Source organism: Impatiens glandulifera, chromosome 1 (genome assembly GCF_907164915.1).
Source record: "Impatiens glandulifera chromosome 1, dImpGla2.1, whole genome shotgun sequence".
In the NCBI taxonomy this organism is placed as follows: Eukaryota; Viridiplantae; Streptophyta; class Magnoliopsida; order Ericales; family Balsaminaceae; genus Impatiens; species Impatiens glandulifera.
Genome location: NC_061862.1, coordinates 28,430,249 through 28,450,504, shown reverse-complemented (window position 1 = coordinate 28,450,504; position 20,256 = coordinate 28,430,249). Strand labels below are relative to the sequence as shown.

Here is a 20,256-nt window from a genome sequence, read left to right as displayed (position 1 = left end):
GATATTTAATACAATGTTGGATTATAATAATAATATACCTTATATTTTCCTATCCATCTTAAAATGTGAGATTCAGGATTCAATAGAAGAGTAGATCAGTAAAACAAAATACAACAAGCATGTAAGCCGTCTTAGCTCAGCTGGTAGAGCGCGTGGCTTTTAACCACGTGGTCGTGGGTTCGATTCCCACAGACGGCGATTAAATTTTTTTTTTTTTTTGAAAAGGCAATTGGCTTTATTTGTTAGTTGTGTCTATTCACATAGAGAATTAAGTCATCTTGTCTTGTTTGAATGTTTTTGAGATTTTGAATAATCTAATTTGAAAAGACATTTTCATTAGAAAAACAGATGATTGGCAATGCTTGATGATCATAGTTTATTTAGTATTTGTTACAGTATCCTCATCAACATGACCATTAAAAACTTATAAAAGTACTTCTCCAAAATTAGTTTCCCTTTGTTTGTTATAGGCATAGATAAATGAATCATAATGGTTGAAGGATTAATGGTTGGTTATCCTTACAGCAATTTCGCAAGCAAATCTCATGTTCTTGGTCAAAATCTTTGCGGCAAAAATATCTTTTTTCTATTTTTGGTTTCGAAATCTTTTGTTTCAATTCAAAGACACCTTTCCGTCTAAGCTTCAGGAATACAGTTTAAAAAAAGCTGTAATGAAAGGAACATAAGAGTTTGTCGCCGGGCATTTAACCAAATAGGATCGAAATAGTCTTATAAATTAATTTGATGTCCACTAACTACCAAAATTGGAAGAAGAAAAAATCAGCTCAAGTAAACAACCAAACCAACCTAGTAGACAAATTTGATTAACTTGTTTACTGTTTTCATTCTTAGATAGAAAAAAAAAACAAAGAGGATATGGAAACCTTAGTTCCTGTGACCAACACCAAAATGAAACCGTCCTGTTTTCCTGTCATTGAACGCATATTCTAGTCGCAAAGGGCCTAGAGGAGAGTCTACACGAACACCCAATCCATACCCATATCCACTTCCCGGTTTTAGCCTTGCACCCGCAGGATCACCTGAAACCAGAAAATAAATATCACAAAACCATCTATCTGCAAAACCTATGTTGATTTGATTTTAAAAAACACTATAAAACATCCACATCTATAGTTTATATTTTTTATACGATAAAATAGCTATGCCCCACCCCCAAACTGACTCTCGACAATCAAAGGTATACGAAATAGGCTAATAAGACATACCAGGCACGGTCGAGCCAGATCCAAGATCAGTCCCATAATCTGCAAATGCAACCCCTTCAACTGGCCGGGCCTGTGTAAATATATGGTGATGCAATGTGAATAGACTGATGGAAATTCTTGGATAAAATATGTGGATTTCACAAAGGTCATCATCAAACTGATGGTTAGTGGCCACAAAATCCCAAATTTTACATGATCTTAATTAGGAACATAGTCCAATTAATCTATAACTCAGCACGAATTTCTTAGAAGGCGTCAAAATTAAGAAAAAAGAAACAAATACACTTTATACAACAAAGTAAATGAAAAGCACTCACCAGCAGAAACGATATTTCTCCGGAGCCAACAACATAAGACCTGCCTGAACCTACAGCACCTTCTTCATAACCCCGAATGCTGTTCGTTCCCCCAATTGCAAATGCTTCATGAGGGGAAAAGTTTCCCACCACATGGCCTCCAGACAAACTATGACGACAAACAAAGCCCAGATTATTTAGGTAGGAATGTTCCCCTTTTAAGTAAGGAAGAAAAGAGATCTGCACCTTAAAAGAAAGCGAGCAGGACCAATTTTCAAACCCTTTCTAGCACGAGTGTTCACTCTGTTGAAAGATAGCCATTCCGGAAGCAAAGGAAGTCCCTGCTCTACGCCAAACACAAACTGCAAGCACAAATAAGATAATGAGAATCATTCACATACTGTCGTTTTATCAAAATATCATTAAATTAAAGAGAACGCACCAGTGAAGACCCGGGGTCACCAGAACCGGTATATACACACTCAAACTTTGTAAGTAATGTCTCGTCATAATTATTGCCACTACAAAAAGGAACCAGGTAACAATGAGTAAATGTCATCCATGCGAGAGTTAGGCCTTGTTCGATCTAATGTTATTTAATATAATCTCAAATAACCCAGTATACCATCGTTAATCCCTTCATTAAAATTATCAGCCAAAATACCATCTTTTTTCTTTCTTTTCTAAAATCATTATAAAATTTGAAATAACACAGAACATAGTTTTTTATTAAAATAACCTACTAGTTATCCAAATATAACCTAAGATTGAGAGAAGTTTCGTACCTGGCAGTAAGTGGACTGCTGTAAAAGTCCTTAATGATTGGATTACCTCTGTCATCCCGAGCACCAGCATGCTAAACATTAAAAGTGTGGTTTGTTTACATTAAAAATGTTAAGTTTTTAACGTTGAATGAAGATTTTTTATCGTACCTGGAAAATAAGGCCAGCCGTGCCACTCCACTTTGGCCTTAATGGTCTACTGAACTCGATCCCAGCTGTAACCCTGCCTATAGTTAGGCTACCATTGTCAGGCTGGTTGCCATGAACAAGTGTTCCTGGCATACGCGAATTCTGATGATATTCATAGGCACTATCATTAAGCAACTGCTCATTAAAAATTATCCCATGTAGATAAACAAGTCTTTAATTTCTTCCTTTTTACTTTACCTGAATCATTATTGATCTGGACGTCCGCTTATCATCTCCTTCAATCCAAGGGTCTGTGTAGTTTATACGAAATATTGAGTCAACTTGCCCTCTTTCCAATGAGACATTTAGCTTTTGGTTTCTTCCAAAAACATTTCTATGAGAATATGCAAAGCTGCAAAACAATGTGAAGGAAACATCTATGAATCTAAGACATTCTTTTAAGAATCATATTTTGAGAAACTATCAATTAAGAATCTTTGCGGGTGTACAAAACATAGAGCGAGTATTTTAACCAGAAAAATCTACAACATTGATAGAACACTAACCTTCCTATTAATCCCGACAAAGGGCCACTTGTAATCCTAAAAAATGGCAGAAATTGTTCAGCTAAGCATTGGTGATAAAATGGAAAAAATTATCACTTAGTTTGCAGAAGAAATTGAAAACAAAAGCACAAATCTTCATTAAATACCCGCTCGAAATTCCACCACCAGCAGAAAATCCTCCACTGACACGCTCAACAACATTCATAGTTAGATCAACCTTACCAGTATCTGCAGCAAAAACAATTTCAGTTTTACACACTTCTTAAAATTACAACTTCAAATTGTATGAAACATGTCAACTATCATCTTTTTTTCCAGGGGGTACGGGGTAAAAGTACTAAGTACACAAAAGAACACATATATCATTCCTCACCTCCAGCAGGTTGAGGTACAATGCTAACATCTTCCATGATACCCATTGTTAAGACAGTGTCAACATCTCTCTTCCCTTGAAGCATACTATAAACCTGAATTTTTTTGATAAATTATTGTCTTCACCAGCATGTCAACAAGAGTACAAAAGCAGTGATGGCTGACAACTTACTCATAGTCAAATTATCACCATAAAAGCATGACAACACACATAACAACTTCATTTCCATTCCCAATAAGCTGACATGTGATATATACATGTCTTCTAATTTGCTAGGCCATGATTGTATCTTATTCATGACTTCAGCAAGTGATTGTTTTATTAAACAACAGAAAACCTAATGCATATTGTTATGACAAATAAAAATTGCAGCCCTACCACCTCCAAGTGTAAGGAGACTAAATTATTAGCAAGTAGGCATTGTTGGTCCAATACAATAATGGCTCCAATTAGAATTCATGATTGTGAATGCAATTGCAAATGCGTGTGGACATACCAACTTTGTTACAGTTTTAGGCACAATATGATAATCCTAAAATGGCCTACAGTGTGAAGTTGAGTCAAGTAATGGACCGTAGTGGAAGCCAAATGTGAGAGTTTTGAACTCAAGCATCCTAAAACACTCTATTGGTGCAATTGTCTAAGAGATTTGGACCAAAAGAAATGCAAGAGTGTTTGGAAGGCCAAGAAAAATGAAAGAAAAAAATATGGAAACCAATTGTAAGATGCTGTGATTTAGATAGTAGAAGCTGGATAAAATTCACAAATAGTTAATTGGCTTATGTGCATTGAATGGGGGTATGGATACTGACTCAATACTATCTCCCCTACATAATCTCAATTCCCAAGTGCTGTTTGGAAAATATGACATAATGGTTTGGTGTTTTCTTCCTTATCATTTTAAGCTTCTTTTTTTTTAATCATATAGGTTAAGTTTATTGGTTATCTTTTATTCTTTCCAATAATCAACATGTTTTTTTTCCTTCCTTATTTTGTAAGTGACTTTGTCTTTCATTTATTAAATTAAAACCCATGCCTTTCCCAAAAAAATAAAAAATCTCACATGTGAACTCCAAACTTCCTCTAATGCTAGCTTATGAAAATTACTTATACAGCCATTAAAATGACCTCTGCAAAGACGAGAAGCAAACAAAGTTACCAACTATTTAATATGAAGAAGAAGCTATCAAATCCAAAAGAAGTTCGGAGAATTTAACATCAGTTATAGCTAGAAACAAGGTTCTTGTGAACAGAAATACCTGTCCTTTCTTGGTAGTAAGTTGTCGAAGTATGGTTTCTGGCCTTGTCTTTCCTATGGTTGGCTCACCACTTAAGACAACATAACAGGTAAAAGATCAAATCAAGACACTATACTAAAGCAATTAAAAACAATGAATCTTGGTAGCATGCTCTTACGTCTTTCTATCAAGAAATCGAACAGAAATGTTATTGACTTCAGCTTCAGAAACTTGGAGCCTAAGAATACCCCCTGAAAGAATCTCAACGCCTGAAACCTGGGAGAACAATATGAGAACACCACCCGTCATTAGCATATATTGTTAAACATAACAAAGCCTTATTATAACATGAAAAAAAAGCACTACCATGCCGAAAAGACCACTTTCCATGTACCATCCATTGATTGAATCTATTACTTCATCCAAACGCCTAATATTAATAATTTTTCCTGCAAAACTTGACCCAAAAAATCAAACGAAGATGTCTCCCATCAGCTGAGTTACATTTACTCTATTTCATTCAGCAATCTGCGTGACTTCTAGTGATTCAATAATGAAAATAACAGATGAAAAAGTAATGTTCATTCTAAATGAATATCGTGTTAATAAAGAAGGTAACAATACCATATCCATCGCGGAAAGAATCTTCTATAAACTTTGTTGGAAGAACATTAGCTCCTTCACATACCAACCCTTGGAACTCCTGATTTGGTTCTACCTTGTGTCAAGAAAAGACAATATGAATCCCTACTCAGCCTCGCCATAAAACTATTGATTCTGATTTTGATTTTATACATCTAAAAACAGTGGGAAAATATGATCTTTGAAAATCCTAAAGAGAACAACATCAAAATTTGGGTACCTGAAATACCAATCGAATTCCATCCCTGGTGTCAACAGCCATAGGCATACAAGAATAAAAGTACCCACTGTTTATAATCCTATGAACATCATCTTGAACCTCGCGAACTGTTAGGGCAGAATTAGGTTTACAAGCTTTCAAAGCAACTAAAGCCTCATTTTCCAAATCCTTCCTCTCTAGTTCCTCCCCATCCTTATTTCTCACCAAAACCTCGCTGATCAACACTCTCTCCTCCTCGTGTCGACTCGGCACAGCGGAGTGCGCGCTTTTGGGTTGAGTAACCGCAGCAGCAGCAGCACCCTCTAGCTCGTCCGACCGAGTCAATGCAAGTGTTGCCGAGCACAAAAGTGGACTCCTTGATGGTAACCCGCGTGTTGTTTTGTTGTGTTTCAGAGAAAAGACGAAGTTGTCAATTGCGTCTTTAGCTCTGGAAAGAGTTGAATTGATCAGAATTTGAGGACAGAACTGGAGTTGAGAGAAGCGAGGCAGAGACCATAGTTGATGTCTGTTGAAGCGATGGTCATCTTGGAGGGATGAAAGAGGGAGTTTGAGAGATGAAGAAGTAGTGAAACGGACACCTTCGTTCTTGGGCATGGCTTTGGCCGGAGTAAGGACCGGCGGCAAGGTGCTTCTATGGCGGTTGTCTCTACAGAAATTGTACTTTTTATATGGTGTAATCCCGAAATTGGATTGTTTTAGCGCATTCAAGATGGTCTGAGCAATAACTTCAGCTACATGAGAGAACCTACTGCCATTGACACACAAAGTAGTCTCTCTCTTACGGCATACCCCAAAGATGCAGACTTCAGGTGGTTTGGGCCAAATAATATATCAGTGGACTAGACTCATCTAGTATAAAGTCCAGCCCAATTCTTCATCATCCAAATAACCCACTTTCTTTACATTGTTTTTTTTAAGATAAATATATTTAAAATGGTAACATGATAATACTCTTATACATTTAAGATTGTTTTGAATTGCTCCTTTATATTTTTATATATATATATATATTTTAAAATGGTTCATTATACATTTATTTTTATTTGAATTAACAACTTAAATATCTAAATAATTTAATATATTATAAAATCGTTAATTTGTATTGAAAACCGACACAAATTTCTCTTATACGTGGTATATTCATTTTTTTAAATCTTATTATGAACAAAGTTTTTGCATTCATCCTAAGATGAATTCTTCTAAGTACATGTTCAAACAACGACGCATATGATATCAGACAACAATGATATATACTAAAGGTGACATGTGACAACCAGATTGTGACTTTTTCGTCCTCTCTATATTTATATATTGTGTAGAACTTGAAACAAAATAAATTTATAATAAACAATTTCAAATCAAATAATATATAAAAAAATATTTAAAACTTGATTAAATGTATAAAAAATATTATATCTATTACTTTTTTAATACATTGCTTTTAATTAAAAAGTTAACCTAACAAGTTTATACAAATATCTCAAATTAAACCTTATTTCTTCCATACTACTATACTATCGTATTAACTTATTAAATTATAAAAAAATATAAAAAATAATTTAAGTTAATCGTATGGGCATAAAATGTAAGAAAATATAAGATATTCATAGTACTTCTTATGGAAAAGTATTGTTATCTTTAATGTATTTAATGTAATATTGGACATTTTAATATTAGAAGAATGTCAAATTTATTTCCTAATAAAATTATATTTATTATATAAATTTGTCAAAAAAGTGTTAAAATTATTTAATATAATAGAAGTTCTCAAATGGGGTTAAATATTTGAGTAATGATAGGAGGGTTAAAATTTTTTAGGAATTTGGGCAGCTAAGTAAACCACGTGCAGCAGAGCCAGTGTATATTTATTTTTTTTTCTTTTATATTCATTAATAATTTTCTCCCTTTTCTCATTATTTATATTTTCTCCCTTTATCTTAAATAAAACAAATTTAATAAAATAAATTCAATAAAAAAAATTCAATTTTTATTATTAAAAAACATATAATAATTTATCTCTTTAATTTTTATAATTATAAATATATATATTTTTTAAATTATTGTACATCCACTATAAACAATGAGTCATTACTGGATCATCTTCACCCATTTCCTATACAATAAATTCTAATTATTTTCTCCCTTAATAAATTAATCTATTTTATTTATTAAAAAAATTAAATAATAAAAATCACTCAGTTTAAAATAAATATTAATTAATTGTGTTAATTAAAATTTATATTCAAGAGAATAAAAAAATTATATTTTTTTTAAATTCAATTAATTAATTCTATCATCTATTAATTTAATAATATATATATTAATAATAAAAAGTAAAATTATTAATCATTTTACTAACAATTGATTCTCTTTTTTAAACTTTTAATAGTTGTTTCTCTCTTTTCTCTCCTTAAAATCTCTCCTTAAAAGTCTTTTTCTTTTCATGTCTTCATTTTCTAGAATTTATTAGAAACTCAATCAAGTATTTAAGCTCAATCAACTACGAAAATGTCAATAACTAAAAAAACACAATCAACAACATTCAAATAATGACTAATGGCATGTACAATAATTTAAAAAATTATATTTATAATAATAAAAATTAAAGAGATAAATTATTAAGTATTTTTTAATAATAAAAATTGAATTTTTTTTAATAATAAATCTATACCGAGTCTCAAGTCTTTATCTTTCGCCCTCTATCATTACTCTAAATATTTATCCACATGTTATATCTATTTATTATTTATTATATATTAACCTAATTTTATTATTTCAAACAAGACCTTCCATAAATTAAGAAAAATTAAAAATTAAACTTCTCCATCTCTCCTTTCAAATTTCACCAACAACCTTGCATAGAAATTAAATTACCTTGGAGAATCGAAGGTTGTCCTACAAGATTGAGAATGAGGAAGGGGATGCTAGATTAGAACGGGCAAAAGGTTTGTGTAACGAACATAGTCGTTCGTTCAAAGTTCTAAAGTTATGATATAGTTGCGATAGAGAGAAAATTGAAAAAATTGCTAATAGAAGTCAGTGGCGGACCCAGAAATGTTTTCTCGGGGGGCCAAATAACGTAGCATCTTTTTGGCGATCAAATAAATGCATTTTTTAATTAAAATTTTACTTGGTAATTACATAAAAATACTAACAAACACAATTACAAAATACTAATAAGCACAATTACTAAATTATTCTTGTCCATGAGTCGGTACAAAAAAAGACAAATTTATTCTACGAGGTTCCATTTGTTGAAAATATTGCAATATTGGCTCATTTTTAATTGTTGAGAAAATATCTTTCTCAACATATACAACTAAACTATCATTCATCCATTCATCTCCCATTCGATTACGCAAATTAGTCTTCATGGTCTTCATTGCGGAAAAAACTCTTTCAACGGATGTAGTTGCAACTGGTAAAACTAAAGTCAACTCTATCAATCGATAAACCAATTGAAAGACTATATGTTTTTTCTGTTATAACCAATTTCTGAGCAAAAATTCCCAAGTCTTCAATTGAAGAAAAATTGAGGATCATCCCGCAAATTAAATAAGTAAGCCCGAAGTTGTTGTTCCAAAAATAAATAATCACTGCCTGTGAAATTTTGGAATAAAGTTTGGCAAGACGAATGAGTTTACGAATATCAAATTTGGAGAATGAATTTCTGGGATGAAGACATGATATGCAATCAAGTAATTCTGTATTAACTTCTGAAAAACGATTATTCATTTCTTGCATAATCAAGTCAACAACCTAGCATTAAATAATAAATAATAAATATTAGTAGATAATAGATAATATATAATAACTATTAATAAATAAGAAATAATATTTATTATACCTGACAAAAGATTTCCACACGATAATGATGAAGATTAGTGATGAGTTCCCATTTTCCTCTTCGCCTACCATTGCTATCAATTATTATATGCTCATTTATATCAAGTATTGAGAGTGTAATTGAGAAAAACTGTTAACTTGGTCCAAAATATCATGCCATCCATCTTCTCTAAATTTTTGTAATTGATTTTCGGAACTCGCAATCAATGACATGGCTTGAACTATATTTTGATCTCCTCTTTGTAGGCAAAGTGATAACTCACTTGTAATTCTCAATAAATTTTTTATCAAATGCAACACAAAAACAAATTCATAGAAAAACTAACTATATAAAAAATATAAAAATCTAATTTAATAAGTTTCAGCCTAATTTTATGAGAATATAAAAAAAAATAAAAAATATTAATAAGAACAAAAATACAAAAACTTGATAAACATACATTATCAAGTGAATAGACATTCGAGATTACGATTATAGAATGTTAATGCATATAAAAATAATATATCAAATTCTTTATTTAAATACTAAACAAAACCAATGTAACTATTTTAACTTGTTTATTAATATTAATTTATATTTTCTTATAAAATTTTGAAATAGTTTAAAATTAAGAAATATAAAAAACTATTATTATTTTAATTTTTATATTTACCCTTATAAGTAATTTATATTATTATATTGAAATAAATAAAAAATAATGTATAATTATTATATAAATATAATTTTAAAATAAATAATATTATTATATAATTTACATTATTTTATATATAATTTTTTATATTTTATTTATATAAATAAATCTTATTTATATATTAATTAAAATTTATGTATTATTATAAATATTTGTATATTAGAAAATATTGTTAGTATAAAATAAAATATTAATAATAATTATTTTAATAAAATTAAAATAATTATGAATTAGTTTATAGATAAATTATATTTTAAAATAAATTAAAGGTGAGGTCAGGGTTTTGGTTCATTGTTCAGCTTCAAAGTCAATTGGACTAAGAGTTACTTGTTAAATATATATATAAAAACAAATTATTTTAAGGTTGGGGGAGGCCCGGCCCCAAGGCACAAAGGTCCGCCACTGATAGAAGTGATAGATGAGAGAAAACGGCAAGAAACAAATGAGATGAAATAATGACCTAAACCTAAAATGATGATAATTAATAAATATATAAAGAAGTCCATGAAGATATTATAAAATTACAAATAGTTATTATTCTTTTAATTAAAATAAAACTTATCCCTATTATTAATTATGAAGGAATTACATTACTATATAAATGACTTTAATCCATCATATTTAGACATGGATTAATTTTATGAAATAATTACACTTTTCATTTCTCTATCTTCTCATCTCCTTCTTATCAATTCTTCATACATCATTTATAATTGTTATTTATGTAGCGTGCTGCGATGGGCTTTACCCTGGGCTAAAGTCCACCGCAGTCCGCTACATAGCTCCGCTACATAGGTCCGCTACATAGCTCCGCCCTTGCCTCTGAACTCATTCAAAATTGAGCAATTTTTTCCATACTCATCAAGAAGCAGCTCATCAAGAAGCAGCCTCGACAAACAATAACAATATGGTGGTTATGGCTGCAAATGAGTCAAGCCGCTCGTGAGCCGCTCGGTTAAAGCTCGACTTGAGCTTGACTTTAATCGAGTTCGAGTCGAGCTCGAGTCGACTCGTTTAATATTCGAGTTGAACTCGAGTTCATATAATGCTTGCTCGAAGGCTTGTCGAGCTTTTTCCAGCCTTATAATATATAATATTTTATTTATTTATTTATTTAATATTAAAACTTAAAATTAAAACAATATTTTTTTTCTATCTCTTTTTAAAGCCAATATAGAAAGCCCACAATCTATATTTTATATTCTATTATCCTAAATCAAACCCTAATTTATATTGCATCAATCCTATCCTATGTGACCCTTCATCTCATTTTCTTCTTTCTTCAGTTCATTTTTTCTTCTTCCTTCTTCACCATTTCTTCTTTTCATGTTCTTCTTCTTCTTCACCATTTCTTCTTTTCATCTTCTTCTTCTTTCGTCTTCACTATTCTTCACCATTTCTTTCATTCATTCATAACACCATTTCTTTCACTCATTCATAATATAATGATTCATTTTTTATGTTATCTCGCGCTTTTATCTCTGTAGACTTCCTCTGTCCTCGCAAATGCACTTTTTTCTTTCTCCAGGAAAACCCTTGTCATAGAAAAAGCTAGAGGTTGGAGAAATTTCAACCTCAATTTTCATGTCATGATTTTTTTATAAAATATTATTTTTAAAATTTTTATAGAAATATGTCCTTATATTTTGGAAATTAATTATAAAAATAATTAATTTAATCAAATTTCAAATAATCTTTTTAGATTTAAAATAATCCAATTAAAATTTGATTAAAGAAATCTATATTTAAATTATTTAAAATAATTAATTTAAAAGATGATTTATTTGATAAGAATCTCCAATTTATTTTTAAAAATCAATAAAATTATATGTTTACAAACGTATTTTTGACTATAGTCACTTTTTGGTTTGATGTTTCGTGATACTCAGAAAAAGGCTTTCATGTTATATCCTTCATCCTTCGTACCCGTTTAAAATAGTTTTTACTTTATAAAGTCTTGGATTTTGAAAAATTAGTTTTATTATATTTTATTTAACCAATTATTTTTCATGTCCTAGACATGCACATATTTTTTGTGTATTTAAAATTATAACAACAATATTTAAATCATGGTACATAAGGCTAATGATGACGATTAATGAGAAATATACCTGAAAAAACATCAGTTTTTAGGATATTAAGATCTAAAAATAAATCCCAGGTCCTTGTCAAAATATTTTTTATGAAAATATTCTAAAAATATTTTGAAATTATTTTTTATTTTTTTAGACTTTTAGAAAATTGTTTGGGTTTCTAAAATTATATAAATAATTTTGAAAATTTAAAGGTTGAACCAAATAGGCCATAAGACTGGTGTTTTTGGTCCTAGGTGCGATCTCCATAGGTCTTTGGCTAAGGCCCTTAGTTCGAGGTCGAGATCCCTTGGTCGAGGTGTGGGAACTCTCGATCGGGGTGCTGAAGACTCTCGATCAAGTGCAGGAGTCATCGGTCCTAGGTGCGAGAGTCCTCGGGCTAGGTGTAGGAGGCTCTTGATCGGATGCGGGGATCCTTAGTCGGGGGTGAGAGTCCTCGGTCTTGGGTTAGTCTTGGGCTAACTTTCTCCGGTCCTTGGTGTGAGCAACACTTGGTCATGGGTTAGCCTTGGTCTAACTTTCTTCGGTCCTTGGTGTGAAGAACACTCGGTCTTAGGTTATCATCGGGCTAACTTTACCGGTCCTGTGCAAAGGACTCTCGGTCCTAGGTTAGACCTAGGCTAAGTTTCTCGGTCCTCAAGAACATCAAACTACAAATTTGATGATTTCGTTTGAGGCCACAATCCTTTGATCCATGGGCATGGGAAGCTTCATATAGTTTCTAAAATCATTTATAAAATCATCCCGATTCAATCGGGATGATGTCCCATTTAACTCAAATAGTTTTGAGGTAAAAACGAGTTTTTTGTTTTTAAGTTTTAATGAAGCGTAAGGAGCTTGTCAATAACTTTATTATGCTTCATTTGGTTGAATAAAACCAAAACATGAATACTAGTGGTTCGTTTTAACCAATTCAAGAACTCAATTTTTTTTATGAATTTTAGTTTTTACTATTATGAATTTTAGTTTTTAAGGATGTTCCTAACATCCTTAGAAACATGTTGGACAACTTTCTGGGTTGTTGTTCTTGAGCAATAACTTAATAATAGTAACCCGATTTTGAAAATTTTCAAAATCAAATTTGGGGGTTTCTGATTTAAGTCGTTTGATTGTGTTTTGTTTTAATAGAAAGATTATAAATGATCTTAAGATCGTTTTCCAATAAAAAATTCACAATAAAGCAGTATATGAAACTGACAAAATTGAAATCAAGTAGTATTAGTTTCAATTCAAACTGATGGTTAGAAAAGATATATTCTATTGAATTGTTATATTGGAGTTACATAGGTTATTCTATATCGACATTACATTAGACTTAGAAGAAAACTAATATAATACAATAATATAATATTTATATAATCACAATTTTTTATAGTGTGATAATATCTTACATATTTATTATCTTTATATTATAACATCTCTCCTCAAACTCAAGATGGAACTTGAACAATTGAGATTGAAGACGGGATGTTGAAATGTTGATGATGTATTCTTCAAGCATTAGAAACTCGCGAGCACCATCCAGTTACAAGTTGGCAGTGTGTTGATTGATAAACCAATGAAGATGTATAATCTCATGAGCATTAAATACTGGGGTGAAACAACAACCAAATGAACTCTGAAGTTACTCATGAGTATCGAGATCCGTCCAACGAAGGGGTGACAGTATATTGCATAAAAGAAAATCAGCAAAGAAGGTAGAATCCTACGGGAATAGAATGTTAGGGTGAAACAACACTTGAAAAGATATTTATCCTAACGAAAGGATGACAGTGTATTGACTAAATAACCAGTAAAAAACACATATGATTGGATTAAGACTAATAAAAATATGAGCATTGACTATTGGGATAAAACAACAACTGAAAATAAAACTCAGATAATATGATTACCGAAGAAAATAAGAACATGAAGAGAATTATTTGAAAGAAAAAATATTATTAAAATTAAAATATAATAATAATTAATATAGCATTATTAGAGTCATCCATTAATAGTTAAAGTAATCATTGATGGAGACAGGAATACTAGATTTTGTAGCTCAAAACAAAACTTTAGCTCTAATACCATGTAGAAGAAATTGTATTGGAATGTTATATTTAGAGTTACATAAGTTTTGTCTAATATATAGACATTATATTAGACTTATTAGGAAATTAATATAGTAATATAATATTTATATTATCACTATTATATGAGTAATGATAGGGGAACAAAAGTCTTGCAGCTAAATGATATGAAAGGGTGACTAGGCTTAATGACTAAGCATAATTTTAAATGTTTATTTATCACTCATTCATTAATAATTTTTCTCTCTTCCTTTTATTAATAATTAATTTTTTACTTTTACTATTGATATGTAAATATATGTTTATAAATTTTGTTATTTAATTTATTTATTTATATATTTTTTTGATAAATATATATTTAAAAGAATAAAAAATGAATACAAAATTTTTTAATTTTTTTAATTAATTGTTTCTCTTATCTATTAATATATATATATATATATATATATATATATATATATATTAATAATTTATTTATTTATTTGTTTTTAAAATGAGTAATAATAGAATAAATAAATAAATAAAATATATAAATAGTTTATTTATATTTTTTTTACTCAAACTCTTTACTAATTGTTTCTCTCATTTCTCTCTTTAATTTAGTTTTTTTTCTTTATATATATATATATGTTGAATATTAATATTAATAGTTCATAGTAATAGTTCTTATATTATAATTGATAAGCTAATATTCAACATATATAGATAAAAAGAAAAAAAATAATTTAAGATAAGAGTTAACATAATATATGATAATATATATTGAGAATATATAATATTTTGAGTTAAATGATTGAACTTATAATACATTTATAAATAAAAAATTAAAAGAGAAAAAAAGAAACAACTAGTAAAGAGTTTGAGTAATTTTTTTTTTTAAAATTATATATTTTATTTTATTTTCTTATTATTACTCATTTAAAAAACAAATATTAACCATATATATATATATATTAATAAAGAAGAGAAATAACTAATTTTAAAAAGTTAAGAATTTTTATATTTAATTTTTTATTCTCTTAAATATATATTTATCAAATATAATATATATTTTTAAAAATATATATTTTGTTATTTGATTTATTATTTTCCCTATTATTACATTATTTTTTATAAATAAATAAGTTAAATAACAAAATATATATACATATATTTATAAATTAACAATAGAAATAAATTATTCATAAGGAGTAAAAAATAAATTATTAATAAAAATAAGAGAGATTATTAATATATATGAGAGATAAATAAATATTGGAAATTATACTTAGTCATTAAGCCTAGTCACCCTTCCATATCATTTTGTTGCAAATCTTTTGCTTCCCTACAAATATATTATCTTTATATTATAACACTCATAAAATGAATTACAGTGTGATTGAAAGCTTACTTGGAGCCGTAGAACACTTCTTAACTCTTAGAGAAGCTTCTTGAATGCTTGAATCATAGTCTTATAGCCTTAATAACGAATTTATGCTTGGGCTTGATTTAGAGGCGGAAAGTGGATTTCTTGTATTCGGTTGTCCCTAAGGAGGCTATTTATAGCCTCCCAAGGTCGGTTCATTGAGCAAGTGGGTCAGATTAAGTGAAAAGGTTATTGATGATCTTTTGTTTGATCTCCAACCAGTATAGATCGTGATGATGCCTCAAAGAGTAAGAGAAATAATCACCGGAGTAGGGGTGATCATTTCACCTTTTGAATGAAGTCAAAAAGTTGAGAAATGACCCAGTTCCATCTTTGAAAAATCAAAGATAGAAACTTTATTCTTATCTGATTCGTCGTTGCGGGGAAGAAGGTGAAATGAGGCAGTTTCGGGTGAAAAATCGAACGTGGGATGCTCCATTCGCATTCCGTCCACATTCGGGTGTTCCGTCGTGTTTGGGCTAATTACGTTGAGGCGCTCATGAGTCGATCTAGTGCTTCATGAGCGCGCATCTCCTTCGTTGCAGCGGGCGACGCAATGGCTCTCATGCATTGGATGGGCTTCCAGCACTCCTCCAATGGTTGTAGGGTCTATTGCAACGAATCCTCTTGATTTCGGCTGCAGCATATCATACTCCATTTTCATCCTAAAAGTTTGTTTGAAATTGATTTTTCTTTCATTCATTTGATTTTATTTTTAACCTACAAAATATACAAAATATTTTTTTTAATAAATATGACATTTGTTTTGCCAATTTTTTATTATTATATATTTTTTAGTTTAATAAATAATTAATATAGAATAAAATAGATATAACATTTATACTAAATGATTTATTTTATTTCCCCTTAATTTTCTTAGAGTTAATTTGAGATAAAATGAGTACAACATTTATCTCAAATTATTTTATTTATTTTTTTGGTCATTATTTTAATTAATTGAAATTTAATTATCACAATAATTAATTCAATTAATTATTTAACCACGTTTTGGCCTTACATTTAAATATTGAATTCAATTAACGTTTTGGCCTTACATTTAATTCAATTTAATTATTTTGATTTTATTTATCAAAAAAATATTTTTAAAATTTATAAATTTGGTAAGTAAAATTTTAGTGCTTATAGGTGGGAACTAGATCAAGATCAGATCTTGAAGAATCAAAACCAAAACAGAAAATTTATATGTTCGTGTCAATGTGCTCAACGAAAAAGTAAATAAATAAATCAAAATAGTCAATGTGCTCAACGAAAAAGTAAAGAAGTAAATCAAAATACTTGAACATACCGAGGAAGTAGTTTACAAATTTGATTCCAAATAGACGGAACACCAAGCAAGGACCGATAAAACGATGAAACAAATATTATTAAAACTCGATGAACTTTCAAAAGGCAATTTAGATCATTATAGTTATCGAACTGAAGTTAATGATCAAGATCAAATTACAATACAACATCACAATCATCAAGAATACCGACACCAAGAATAACATTATAATTATCAAAGAGATCGACACCAAGAACAACAAGAATTCTATGATGTCAAAAATTATGAGCGTACCCAATGGACATAAATAATAGACCTTACCATATACACAAATATTTTACCATAATCGACTTTCTTAAATTTAACGACAATGATGTTGATGGTTGGATCTATGTAGCTGAAGAGTTTTTTCAAGTCAACAATATCCTCTTGATATTCAGCAAAGAATTGCTCGTCTACACTTCAAAGATAAGGCAAAGTTATGGTATACAAACTTTCAAATTATTTAGATGCAAATTTTGTTATTACATGGAATTTCCTTAAAACAAAAATTAAGAAAAGATTTGAACAAATTTTTTTTGATGATCTTATGGGTTAGCTAATGAATCTCAGACAAGTTGGTTTAATTAATGAGCATAACGAAAAATTTATTGCAATTTCATAAAGGCTTCCCCGAATGCTGATGATTACAAGCTAAACTATTACTTTTGTGGAGAAATGAAATTGCTAATTATGTTAGACTTTTACATTCGAATTCATTGAACGATACTATGACAATGGCTAGATTTCAAGAAGCAAGATATGATTATTTAAAATCCTATCTACATAATAATTGACCTCCTTTATTATCTACTTCTAAGCCAACAAAATTTAATGAAATAATAATAATCGTAGAAAGAATTACAATAGATTAGATCACAAGTTTATGGTAGAAAAATGAGAAAAAAAAAAGTGTTATTATTGTACTGAGAAATTTAATTCTACCCATAAATGTAAAGGGGGATTTTATATGTTAGAAAGCTCTGAAATTATAGATGAATCACAACCTGAATTAGATAATCCACTAGTTGAAGATGTTGATGAATTATCGGGAATATCCTTGAATGCTATCAATGGTCCGTCATCGTATAGAACTCTCTGTCTTTCTAGAAAAATAGGAAAAGTAAATGTTGAAATACTAATCGATTCATAAAGTACATATATTTCATAAATTCTAAATGACTTCCTCATATTAAAGACAATTTGATTAAGACACCTACTTTTTTTTAGTATCTGTTGCAGATGGAAATTAATTTCCTAACAGTCTTATGTATCAAAAAATATTATGCACTATACATGATTACGAATTAATGACAGATCTTAGAATATTAACTATGCCTAAATATGATGTTATATTAGGCATTGAATGGTTGGTGTCACTTTTAGACATACATTATGATTTCGTACACCAAAAACTCTTATTCTTATATAAAAATAGTAGAGTCATTTTACAGGAAATATCGATGCTGAAATTTGTAGTATTTTAGGAGCTCATATTTTGATAAATATAAGAGACCTACTATTATACTTATTAATGATCCTTTTAAACCACAAACAATGAATATGACTTACCTAAGGAAAAACTTGATTCCATTTTAGATGAATTCTAAATACTATTTCAAGAGCCAAAAGGATAAACTCCACATAGACCAAATGATCACTGTATCCACCTAAAAGAGGGAACAACACCAATTAGTCTTAGTCCATATAGATACCCTACAATATAAAATACAGAAATAGAATAAATAGTATCTAAAATGTTAGAACAAGGAATTATTAAATATAGTCATAGTGCTTTTGCAACACCAATTATTCTTGTCAAGAAAAAGATCACACTTGGCATTTATGTATTGACTATCGTAAACTAAATCATATTACAATTAAAAATAATTTTCATATTCCAATTATAAATGAGCTTTTAGATGAATTACATGATAGTTGAATATATTCTAAGCTTGATCTTACAACAAGATTCCACCAAATTAGAATAATACTAATGACACTCACAAAACAACTTTGAAAACAGATGAAGGACTATATAAATTTCTTGTTATGCCATTTGGTCTTACTAACGCTTTCTCTAAATTTCAAAGTTTAATGAACACTATATTTAATCTTTATTTTCGAAAATTTATATTAGTGTTATTTGATGATATACTAATTTACAGTATAACATTACATGATCATTTAAGTTGCTTAAGAATAATTTTTGATATCTTCAAACATCATAATCTATTTTTAAAAAGATCTAAATGTGCATTTACATGTAAAAAGATAGACTATTTAAGACATATTATTTCTGCCCAAGGAGTTGAGGCTGATCCTAATAAAATAAATGTTATGCAAGGTTGACCTATACCATCAATGCTCAAACTTTTAAGAGACTTTTTAAGTTTAATAGGTTACTATAGAAGATTTATTTGTAATTATGGTCTTATAGCTAAACCATTAGGAAATTTATTAAAAAATATAGTTTTAAATTGGATCATTGAATCATAAATAGCTCTTACAAATCTTAAAATGTCATGTGTTCACCTCTAGTTCTATGACTTCCATATTTTAAAGAGACATTCATAGTAGAAACTGACGCAAGTAATATACACTACAAAAACAAAGGTGGTTTTTGACGAAAATTACTAACGTTTAAAGGTCGTCAGAATTTTCCAACGATTTTATTTATGTCATTTGTGATAAAACTAATAAACGTCAGAAAAAGTAATGAAAATAGGAAAAATCGAAGAAAAAAATTAAGGAAAATTAACTACGCTCATTTTCTATCGCTTTTATGGAAAATAAACACAAGACTCAAAATTCACTGGAATATTCTGACGGTATTTTCGATATATCTTTCAAAGAATTTTGATTTTGTCGGAAATATTTATTAATGATAGATTTTTCAATCAAAAGTTTTGCCAGAAACCTATTAACCTAATACTTCTCCCACGCCATTAATCGTTTTTTCATCACTTTAGCCCATATTGTCATACTCTATAGTCTTGCTTTATAATTCGGCTTCTATAAAGGCTTCCACTCTTCTTATCGGCATAAATGTATGGAGATTATCTATGATTCTATCCTCACGCCACAAATCCATTAAAGAAGAAACCTTGATCCTCGGCGCTTTGGAGACCTTCTCTTTCTATCATACTAGAAGATTGCATCATACTACACGCAAACCGTTGAGGACCGGTAACACGTCGGAAGAAAATCTCAAAATCTGGTGTATCAAAATCTATAAACATAGATAATGAAGAAAAATGTAGATCTTCTCTCAATGGAAAAAACAACAAAAGGTAGACTAATATTTTCTCATATCTTAAGGTAAACAACATAGTGGTTGATGCCCACTTAAGGA

The 20,256-nt window shown here is 29.5% G+C and overlaps 1 protein-coding gene and 1 non-coding gene across 2 annotated transcripts; one reads left to right on the top strand and one right to left on the bottom strand.

Moving 5' to 3' along the window:
- Positions 1-125: 125 nt before the first annotated feature.
- Positions 126-198, top strand: TRNAK-UUU. The gene has a single exon. It is a non-coding gene; the product is annotated as a tRNA-Lys (tRNA).
- Positions 199-770: 572 nt separating this feature from the next.
- On the bottom strand, positions 771-6,260 carry LOC124921294 (outer envelope protein 80, chloroplastic). The gene is made up of 16 exons (XM_047461930.1): positions 5,473-6,260; positions 5,235-5,328; positions 4,977-5,059; positions 4,789-4,886; positions 4,632-4,701; positions 3,373-3,466; positions 3,146-3,227; positions 3,000-3,035; positions 2,692-2,845; positions 2,455-2,595; positions 2,308-2,378; positions 1,965-2,043; positions 1,769-1,884; positions 1,544-1,691; positions 1,227-1,296; positions 771-1,040 (listed from the first exon to the last, which is right to left on the bottom strand). Exons 1-16 carry the CDS (start codon positions 6,064-6,066, stop codon positions 886-888), a joined length of 2,085 nt encoding a protein of 694 aa, XP_047317886.1. The 5' UTR covers positions 6,067-6,260; the 3' UTR covers positions 771-885.
- Between the last annotated feature and the right edge of the window lie 13,996 nt (positions 6,261-20,256).

Excerpts from the sequence above, each read along its gene's own strand:
- LOC124921294 (XM_047461930.1), bottom strand. The coding sequence starts at position 6,066 with ATGCCCAAGAACGAAGGTGTCCGTTTCACTACTTCTTCATCTCTCAAA. Across the intron at positions 5,329-5,472 it reads GAATTCGATTGGTATTTCAG|GTAGAACCAAATCAGGAGTT; the intron begins GTACCCAAATTT and ends TCTTGACACAAG. Across the intron at positions 2,044-2,307 it reads AGCAGTCCACTTACTGCCAG|TGGCAATAATTATGACGAGA; the intron begins GTACGAAACTTC and ends TCCTTTTTGTAG.